General features: G+C 33.2%; 1 protein-coding gene across 1 annotated transcript; it reads right to left on the bottom strand.

Moving 5' to 3' along the window:
* Positions 1-4566: 4566 nt before the first annotated feature.
* LOC140062040 (BTB/POZ domain-containing protein KCTD19-like) lies at positions 4567-10533 on the bottom strand. Its single transcript, XM_072108083.1, is given in 5 exon segments — positions 4567-5297; positions 6199-6381; positions 6502-6832; positions 9331-9919; positions 10516-10533. Coding segments are annotated over 4 exon segments (1812 nt in total). The 5' UTR covers positions 9898-9919; positions 10516-10533.
* Positions 10534-11177: the final 644 nt, after the last annotated feature.

Here is an 11177-nt window from a genome sequence, read left to right as displayed (position 1 = left end):
TATCGACAGCCTCATAACAAAAGTGTCTAAGTCATAATTTTTTTTTCTGCCTAACTCACTGCTTATATCAATATACTATATTTTTTGTGTTTCTGCCTAAGTCAGCTGTGTGACTTAGGCAATTAAGGAGAGCTGACTTATGATCTGCCTAACTCACTGCTTATATCATTATACTGCCCTCTGCACATTATCTGAGTGCTTTTATATACATTTGCACTTGCTCAGATCGTTTTTTTTTGTTTCTGCCTAAGTCACACAGCTGACTTAGGCAATTAAGGAGAGGAGGCTCATGATTTTTTTAATAAAATAAGAAATACATTTATATAGTATATTTTTTAACCCATTTGTTACAAATTCTTTCTCTTTTATTGCTACTTTCCTTTTCTAAATTCATCAGTGTTAATTTTAATCTGAAGAGCTGATGCCATTAAATTTTGTTACTTAAAGGTAGCATTTTTTGTATATAGATGATATCGACAGCCTCATAACAAAAGTGTCTAAAACAAAATTTTTTTTTTCTGCCTAACTCACTGCTTATATCAATATACTATATTTTTTGTGTTTCTGCCCAAGTCAGCTGTGTTACTTAGGCAATTAAGGGGAGCTGACTTATGATCTGCCTAACTCACTGCTTATATCATTATACTGCCCTCTGTACATTATCTGAGTGCTTTTATATACATTTGCACATGCTGAGACCGTTTTTTGTGTTTCTGCCTAAGTCAGCTGTGTGACTTAGGCAATTAAAGAGAGGAGACTGATGATTTTTAAAATAAAATAAGAAATACATTTTTATAGTATATTTTTTAACCCATTTGTTACAAATTCTTTCGCTTTTATTGCTACTTTCCTTTTCTTAAACCATCAGTGTTAATTTTAATCTGAAGAGCTGAAGCTATTCATTTTTGTTACTTAAAGGTAGCATTTTTTGTATATAGATTACATCGACAGCCTCATAACAAAAGTGTCTAAGTCATAATTTTTGTTTTGTTTTTCTGCCTAACTCACTGCTTATATCAATATACTATATTTTTTGTGTTTCTGCCTAAGTCAGCTGTGTGACTTAGGCAATTAAGGAGAGCTGACTTATGATCTGCCTAACTCACTGCTTATATCATTATACTGCCCTCTGTACATTATCTGAGTGCTTTTATATACATTTTCACATGCTCAGATCGTTTTTTTGTGTTTCTGCCTAAGTCAGCTGTGTGACTTCGGCAAATTAAGGAGAGGGGGCTCATGATTTTTTTAATAAAATAAGAAATACATTTTTATAGTATATTTTTTAACCCATTTGTTACAAATTCTTTCTCTTTTATTGCTACTTTCCTTTTCTAAATTCATCAGTGTTAATTTTAATGTGAAGAGCTGATGCAAATGTTGTTACTTAAAGGTAGCATTTTTTGTATATAGATGATATCGACAGCCTCATAACAAAAGTGTCTAAGTCATAATTCATTGCTTATATCAATATACTATATTTTTTGTGTTTCTGCCTAAGTCAGCTGTGTGACTTAGGCAATTAAGGAGAGCTGACTTATGATCTGCCTAACTCACTGCTTATATCATTATACTGCCCTCTGTACATTATCTGAGTGCTTTTATATACATTTACACATGCTCAGATCGTTTTTTGTGTTTGCAATTAAGGAGAGGAGACTCATGATTTTTTAAATAAAATAAGAAATATATTTTTATAGTATATTTTTAGTCGCGTGGACGCGACTCTATAGTTCACTATGTCAGTCGGTCGGTCGGTCGGTCTGTCGGTCTGTCTGTCGGTCCGGTATCACTATGCGTATTATCGCTTTTCTGTACTTTTTGAACTGTTTTGATGTACAGAAAAGTTTTAAAGTACATTACTTTTTGAAAGTTCATTTTTTTTTCTGAGAGCACGCGACTTATGGCTGTTGGCCTTGTTTTACATAACTGGTTACTATAGCATAATTAACATGCGCAGAGTCAAATAATGTTTCTGCGCATGTCAATTGTTCTATAGTAACCATTTATATCGAAAAAAAAAAGGTCAAAATCTGCCCATTTTAGTCAGCTCACTATGTCGGTCGGTTGGTCGGTTGGTCGGTAAACACTAACTTGTATATGACCTTATCTTGATATCAGTTTAATCTAGCTAAGTCAATTTTTCACAGTATATTCCTTATGGCCAGGAAAATTTTGTTTAATTCGCACAACTTTTAAATTCATATTTTTCCGTTTGTGGAGAGAAGTAAAGAATCTGATTTTATCGAGACTAACTGTATGTCACTCACTCCTCCTATGAGGTGATATCGAAATATTAGAGGGATTCTAGTTTGCACGCTATCAACTATCCATAGTCTAATCCATTCGACTATATGGAAACAATCACTTGCTATGCCTTAAAATAAATGGAATGCTAATTAATTTGCATACTTAATCCTTTATGTTTACGGTAAAAGATGTATATAATTTAATATTCTAAAAGTATTGTTTGACAGCTTCCAATTTCAAGATTTTCATTCTTGGGGAATTGCTACTTGGCTTGCAACGCACTACTTTAATTATTGTGGTAGCCTCTGTATTGTCTGTTATAATAGCGTAAGCATGATGTTTGTAACAAAATAACATTCCCTCATTTTATGAATATTGGAGTAACTCAATTCATAGTCCTAATAGTTGTAATTAAAACCATAGTCAATATACTTCCACAATACAACCTACATCTTCAGCGTTGGTGCAAATTGATATTTTAGGATGTTTTTGTGGAAGATCGTATTGTTAATTTCATGATGATTTTTTTTTCTTAATATGGATGTACTATCCTAAATAATGGAAATAATGAATGAATGAGTGAATAGGCATTGAAACCTAAAATATAATGAATAAAAACATCTACAATTTGACCAAGTAACACTATAACAGGTACATTTATTCACAATTTGCATTGTATTTATACACTAGGCCTATATTGATATCGTATATTGTAACTTTAATGTCAAATCTACAGTTTGAACTTACACTATAAAAACTACAGTTTCGTAAACTTTCCACAGGTATAATAATCAAGTAAAATTAGTTAATTTTGTTTTTTGTGAAAATCACAATATCAATAATGTTTTTCAACTTAAAATGTCCACATCTTATAATTTACATAATATGAATATATTGTTTTAGGTAAAATATATTATTTTTTTAAAAATATGAATATTGTTTTTATACTCATAATATGAATAATTTGTTCTATTTATGTATTATTTTAATTAACCTTTAATATCATCACTACCTGTTAGATTTGTTTGCATGTAAAATAAGATTGCAGATTAATTTTGCAACAAATTATATAGGTATATAATGTTATAAAGGTACAATGAATTTATTTTATTTAAAAAAAAAAATCATAATATTCAGTAATGTTCCACTTCAATTTCTTCACAAGAAATCATTTTTTTTTAATTAAAAACTCACAATTGATTATACCTTCTAACTCCGCAGTGAACATTAACCATGGACATTTTTTGACAAGTCCTAGTCTATGTTTGACTTTACTTTTATAAAAACAGAAAGTTAAAATGGAAAATCTTTCATTAATTTTGACATCATATTTTCCAAGTACAATTTTCTCCCATGTAACTTCCTGAGTAAATGCAAAACATGTTTTCAGCATAGCGCAACATTTTACCCAGCAATGTTTTACTTCTTTGCATGTAAATAACATATGCTTTTCATTTTCAACCTCCTCATTACAATATTCACAATAATTACTGTTTGACAAATTCCATGATTTTAGCTTACACCTAGTTGGTAAAATTTTATGTAGCAACTTAAAATTAAAGAAAGCCACTCTTTTTATGTGCAACATACTCTTAACTTTGTTTTTCCAACATAGATTCCAGTCAATAAAACAATTTTGAAGTTGGTTTTTCCATTTATCTTGTGCTTTTGGTATGCACGCTTTATATGCTACATCGGTAAAAGTGGAATATAATTGTTTGACAGTTGTATAATTTGAAATAACATTAACATTTTTCTCTATTGTATCAACCTCTTTATGTATATAACAATAGGGTTTCTTAACCACTATAACTTTCCAGTTTCTCGGAATAGCTTCAATTAGAAAAGGCAAAAAAAATGTGGTCAGATATGGACCGTAACAATTTAGCAAGGTATAAAATTAACGTTTATAAAATTGATATTTAGGTAAAGTAAAATATAACTTTTTTTTTGATTGCCTGAAAGAGATAAAAAGATTTATAAAATAAAGAATTCTGTGGTAAATTATACGTACATTGTTAAGGATTGAAAAACGTGTAAGAGTGTATAACATAGAGGAAAATATATTTTCTTCTTCTTTCCTTATACTATTATATATAAAATGCAATGGTAGGAGTAAGATATCAGATGTACTGAAAGTTATTTAATGTCAGTTATATTGTATTGTATCATTACATTACTCATGTGCAATGCATTGTAAACGAACATTTTATTGATGAAGAAATAAAAGTGGGTCGATCCTACATAAGACAAAAAAAAAATCATTTTTTTGCTTTATTCTAGGAAATAAAATCAACCAGCCTCTTATAGTGCTTTTTAATTTGTTCCATTAGGTGAATCCCCTTTTATAAATGTCCACCATTGATCAGTTACAGTTCCATTATGCTGAGGAATACATCCTGTGTTGAATAATGTAAAACCAATATCATGTATTTCTTTAAACAATTGTGTCTTATTCAAGTAATGATTTTGGTATAAGCGCTCTATTGAGAGTGAACTATATTCTGCTTTCTTCACCTCATCAGTATATCTTTCGGAGTCATGGGTTACTTGCAACTCAAAGTGATGTTTTATAGATGGCAGTAGATCGATAAATTTAGGTGGCCCAGATATATACCATTTAGATGTACATGGGCTTCCTGTACTACTTCTGAAAACACCCCTAACCTCCAAAATAAATCTACTTGGTCTAGACTCATTCAGTTGTTGATTTCTTCTTTCATCAATAATTTTAATTAACTCTGGAATTTGGTAGAAATCCGCTTCGGCCAGTAGAATATCCCACTCTTTAAATCCGTCAGGTAGGATGAGTTTAGATCGTCGCAGGAAATTGAGAATGTGTCGAAATGTAGGCCCATCTCCGTCAATAATGTAGCGGTTACACTGATCAACTTTAGAAGGAAGACGACCACTAAACATAGCACCCAGCATAGACTCCGGATAACGAGTTAAGGTTGAACGAGATGTCGTGTAGAAGTGGCCACCAATGTTTAGATCCAATAATTCATCCATAGTCCTATCGTTTAAGATTTGAAGTGATAGTTGTACTATTTTTTAAAAACTATTAGCTTCATTTCTGTTTAATTATATGCAATATATTAAAGTGAGTGTAAGTGTGTCGTAAAAGGGCCACGAACACGTATCGCGGTTTTTAAGAACTATGATATTGCACTTAACTTAAGTCGTAGCCATGTAATACGGTACTAATAGTATATGCCTACAAGGATAGAATATCGTGACCCTATGTGATACGGTACTTTTGTGAGTGGCCGTCATGAAATAAGAAAAAAAACTTAGTTATTCAACATAAACACACCGATTCTACCTGACAAAATTGATAATTGGTATGCAATCCCTACCTTTATAGTAACCGGGTTTGATGCACGAGAATGGGAATTGTTACCAGGCAGACTATTCACTTTGAATGTACGCCTAAAAAAGACATGTGAACGTGTAGATGAGTAATTAGCGCGTTATCATTGAGATTAATGGTGGATAAAGATAACGTACTACCGTATACTAACAAATTGACCTTTAATGTTTGGACTTAATTCACATCAACCCGTTATGAATTATCTTACAGACAAATTAGGAAAGTACCTACGAAAATAATATGGATATCAGATGAAAATTTGCTTAATTCGTACACCTTTTAAATTCATACCTGTCCATTAGTGAAGAAAAGTAAAAATCAGATTTTATCGATTTTATGTCTCTAAATCTATGAAATGATATCCAAATATACAGGGATATTTTTTTTTCAAAATAATCTAAAATGCTGTACGGAAAACATTACTAATTCTATTAATAAAAAAAAAACCCGTAAAGCTATAACAGTGTATGATGTGTAATCGCTTATCTTTACACTGTTACATCAGGTACATCCTCTTTTATAAATGTCCACCTATCATAATTAGTTGTGCCATGGAGTAAAGAATAATTCTTTACTCCATGGTTGTGCCATCGTTATTAAACCCTGTGCTAAATAACTTAAAACCAATGGTTTGTAATTCCTTAAACAATGTGTCTTATTCACCCAAGCATTAAGATATGCGGACATATTATTATTTAGTTTCATTGAGAAAGTCTCGTATTCTACATCTCTCAATTGTTCCTTGTATTCCTCTAAGTCTAAAAAGCAATTTTTAATAGATGGTAGCTGATCAATAAATGTAGGTAGACCAGAAATTAACTATGTACATTCAACCTCTAGAATATGCCTAGTTGGTATAGGTGCCCTAACCACGTCACTCTGTCGATTTTTTCTTTCGTCGATGACTCGAATCAGCTCTGGAATCTGTTAAAAGTCCGCTTCGGGCTGTAAAATATCTCACTCTTTAAATCCGTCAGGTAGGATGAGTTTTGATCTGCGCAGGAAATTCAAAATATGTCGAAATGTAGGCCCGCCATCTCCATCAATACTGTAGCGATTTTATTGATCAACTTTAGGGGGAAGACGACCACTGAACATAGCACCCAGCATAGAATCTGGAAAACGAGTTAAAGTTGATCGACTTGTAGTGTAAAAACAACCACCAATATTTAGATTCAATAATTCGTCTATGGTGGTAATACCTATAGCCTAGTAAGTAAGCAAGTTTAAAAAATTCAGTTTACCATTGAAATACTGTTTTATAAAGTGGCTAAAACTGACATTTGCTAATTGTTCGTTTGGTGACATTTTAGTTTCATAATTATATTTAAAAAAAACTGTTCCGTATTAGATCTATCAAAATAAAACAATAATTATTTCTAAACATTGTGTTTTAATTTATCATAAGAGTCTATCACGAGCTATTTGCAATCTCAAATTGATTGATATCTTTGCGCAATTGAATCCCCCTCGTAATGATCGCGACCGATCGCAATTTACCCAGAAATTTATTAGGAATTAATATTAGGAAGTACCCTCTCCGACTCTTTGGAGACAGATACTCCTCCTTGCGCTTAAATCAGGGAGTTTTTACAACTCCCTGCTCTAATCACGTTCTGGCAAATGACACTTTCGCACCACACTCCCTGCGCGGCGGTATGGTGAGTCTTATGCCTAGTTTTAGGTGCGAGACTGTAGTAGTAGTGCTGTTTCAATTTAACAAGCTTCAAAGCTATGTTTTATAAAGAAACAACAAGCTGCAAGAAGTTTATGTTAAAAGCAATATAATATAAAAGTTAAGATACCGTATTGTTGGGTTTAGGATACCTGGAAGCATGGACGGAAGTATGAAGTAAAGTATACAATCCTTCCTTGTGCATTCTCACTTCAATAGATCAAGGCAACACTTAGGCCTTTCAAGGTCACAAAAATGGAATACTTCTCTGACACCTTGAAGAGGGCCTTTATCTGATTTTTCGACTTCTCTAGATGTGATCGTTCCAGTTCCAACAAATAGCGTTTTTAGTTTTATTGTTTTAAATATACCAAGCAAAGTTAATAATATACTAACTTTGGTTGAGTCTCAAATTCTGGATAGGATATCAGTATTTCGATGCAATGCAACCGACAGTAGGCCTATAAGTTCATGCACAAATTGTGGGTTATATGTGGGCTATAAATAACATCAGATGTCCGGATATAATAGATAATAAATAGAAAGATGATATTCAGAAAAATAGACAAAAAATGTGTTTTGAAAAATTTGTATGACTGTGTGTGTACACGCAATAGGGCCTTACCTTTTGTTTGTTTTTCATTTATTTTGACGCATTTTAATAGTTGATTAGATATTTTTAAAATGTTCTACTAATTTGGACAGACCTTTATTAACAAACATTATACAAATAATGAATGTTTATGAGTGCAATGGTACAAATAATGGCACGAGGTGAATGATGAAAGGTTATATCAACGAGGCAAAGCCGAGTTGATATAACCTTTCATCATTCACCAAGTGCCATTATTTGTACCATTACACGAATACAAAACATTCATTATTTGTTTTATATAACATCTAAATAACAAACAAAAATGTTTCAAAAAGTACTATTTAACGATCGTTGAATAGTGCGTACTATTGCACGCCATGTGACCCACATTCGTCCAATCAAATGACAGGAATTTATATAGGTGTTATATAATAATAATTATTCAATAGGGAGGTATTTAACATAGCAAATGAAACCTATAGAACTTTATCGTACAGAAAACGAGGGGAAATAGCCTATTATGTTTTAAAAGGCAACTTATTTTTTAGGCGACACTTCAAGATACATCAGTAGGGCTCTAAGGAGAAACCTTAATAGGAGATCTACTTATGATGTATTTTATGTTTTTGAAAGTTATATGACACCATACATGATAAATAAAAGATAATCACTGAATAGCCGGCCATGAATGCATGAGTTCATGAGTGGTTTAGTTCTATGTCGAGTATTTCGATACCCTAATTGGTTCTATTTCTATGACACCACGATATGTTTACACAAAATATTCGCATAATAATTTAAGTTTAAGGCTATAAAATACCAACCAACCATCAAATAAATCCACCACATCACGCTTATTTATTTACCGGGCAAGTTGTTGAACTACCCATATGTATATGCCATATGGCTCTCATATGGGATATATATATAGGCCTATATAGGCTTGATGGGCTTTTTCACATGGGACCCATATGAATCTTGGATGCAAAGCCCATATGGGTCCCATAAGTGTAGCCTATATTCGGCCCATTTGCAGCCCATGTGGCGCCCATATGGGTCCCATGCTATGTGGGCTGTCCCGGATGGGACCCATTATGATTCGTGGGTTCAATTAGCCCATGTGGGGCCCATATTTATTCCAACATGGGACCCATATTGGCACCATAAGGGCTTGCTATCTGGGTATCCACCAAAGTCAGCGACAAATGTTTGGGTCTTTTACACCTGTACTGTTCTGACACGTTCTGTTTCGTTTTCCCGAAGTTCCACGCGGATATGCGTCAATTAACGTTTGGTTTGCAGGTGCCGGACCCGTGCCGGAACAAGTGCGAAAGATGGTAAACACCCCGAAGATAAGTAGGTTCATCATCAATGTAAAGTCGTATTTATTTATACAAAATATTCAATGACTTAATATATTAGGCCTACTTTTTATACACTTGTCATTTTGAATCCATTTTCAACAAGGTGTTGTGATTGGTTGTCATTCATTGCTAGTATGTTGTCTGTCTTCTTCACCTCTAAGTCCTCGTCCCGCGCAAAGCAACGTTTCAGACCCACAATATATTGTAGTACATCAATGCATGCAGGTATCCAAAATCTGCCTCTCTGATGGACTATTGAATGTAAGGACTCCTCAGAGTCAGATTCTGAAGGCGATCTTCTTGTCCTATCAACACGTCGCTTTATTTGTTCGTTAATAATAAGTGGAATGAGCTCTGTAATTTGGTAAAATTTTGCTTGAGCCAAAAGGATGTCCCAGTCTTGATATCCATCGGGAAGGATAAGTTTTCGACAACTCATAAAATTCAAAATATGACGGAACGTGCGCCCGTCCCCATCTATAATGTAGCGATTGCAATCGTCTTTACATGATGGCGCAAAATGACCACTGAACAATGACCCGAGCCTAGAATTCGGATAACAAGTTAAAGTCGAGCGAGTTGCCGTGTACAGATGACCACCGACGTTTAGCGTCAATAATTCGTCTGAAGATGAATTCATTGTAAATATACACCTTTCGTAACTGAAAAGAAATAATAATAAAAAATTATGATGTGCCCCAAATATGGCAGTGATATTCCCAAATATGGTAGTGATGACATCATTATGTCCATACATTATTATGGGAACATCACATTTTTTGTCACATAAAATTTGATAGCAGTGTACACAGAGCTTTATGTGATTAATGGAATTGTGAATGAATGATTGGTAATAATACTGAGTAAAAGCAGTCTTTATAGCCAAATGGCATGGTGTGTAATGTTTAACTAAAACGTCTGATGTTTTTACAGTTTCAATTAGGCCTATGCCCATAAATAACTTATTATATTATATTGAAAACACAACTCATGTGCGGATTAAAAATGACATTTTGACAAAATATGGAAGAATGCTAAGGGAAATGGCAAGAAAGAACAGTGAGGTCTTCTCAACACTGGTTCATTCAACGATGGCAGAAGTCATGTAAGTTGGAGTAGGCCTACATATGATGCACATGAACTGAAGTCACTGCACATTTATTAGGCCTATTAAGAATATGAAACAGTCTTTGCAGACCACTATAACGAATCAATGAACTATTTTTTTACGTTTACTAGTTACGATTATATTACTTACGTATTTTCAGAATAGAACCATGTACGTCTATACGTCTGAAGGTATTGAGTGTTTTATGGCCGAAAATCTTGTTTCATTGTTAGTATCCAAAATGATGATTATTAAAAATAAATAGCAACGTAAGGGGTTAATGTGCTTTTAATGTTTGCATTGATCTTATTGTAGCTGATTAGACCAAGGCTATCAAGCCGACGATATGAATCACGACATCCGGGGAAAAAATAAGGGAAAGTACCTTGGAAAATGTAACAGGACAGAGATAGTGACCCATTTCAATTCGTCCAATCTTATCTTTAGCCGAATTCATATTAACTTGGAAACGAGTCAATGAAGTAGACAATAATTATTGTTATCTGATGTAACGCAAATAAATAAGGCGTATACATTACTTTTGTTTGAAATTTAGAGATGGGAAGGGGACAACAACAACCTGGCTACTATGGGACGCTCATATTGACAAAGACAGCATTATAAACCCCTATTTCCTTTGATTGATTGATAACTGTGAAAAAGACACTCTTGACGCAAGCAGTGCAGCGCCATCAATACCATGCAGAAGTCATATTAATGTAGAAACGAGTCAATGAAGTAGATAATAATTATTGTTATCCAATGTAATGCAAATAAATAAGGCGTATACATTACTTTTGTTTGAAATTTAG

This window comes from Antedon mediterranea, chromosome 11 (genome assembly GCF_964355755.1).
Source record: "Antedon mediterranea chromosome 11, ecAntMedi1.1, whole genome shotgun sequence".
Classification (NCBI taxonomy): Eukaryota; Metazoa; Echinodermata; class Crinoidea; order Comatulida; family Antedonidae; genus Antedon; species Antedon mediterranea.
Note: the sequence above shows the minus strand (reverse complement) of the source record. Positions and strands in the feature narration are given on the sequence as shown.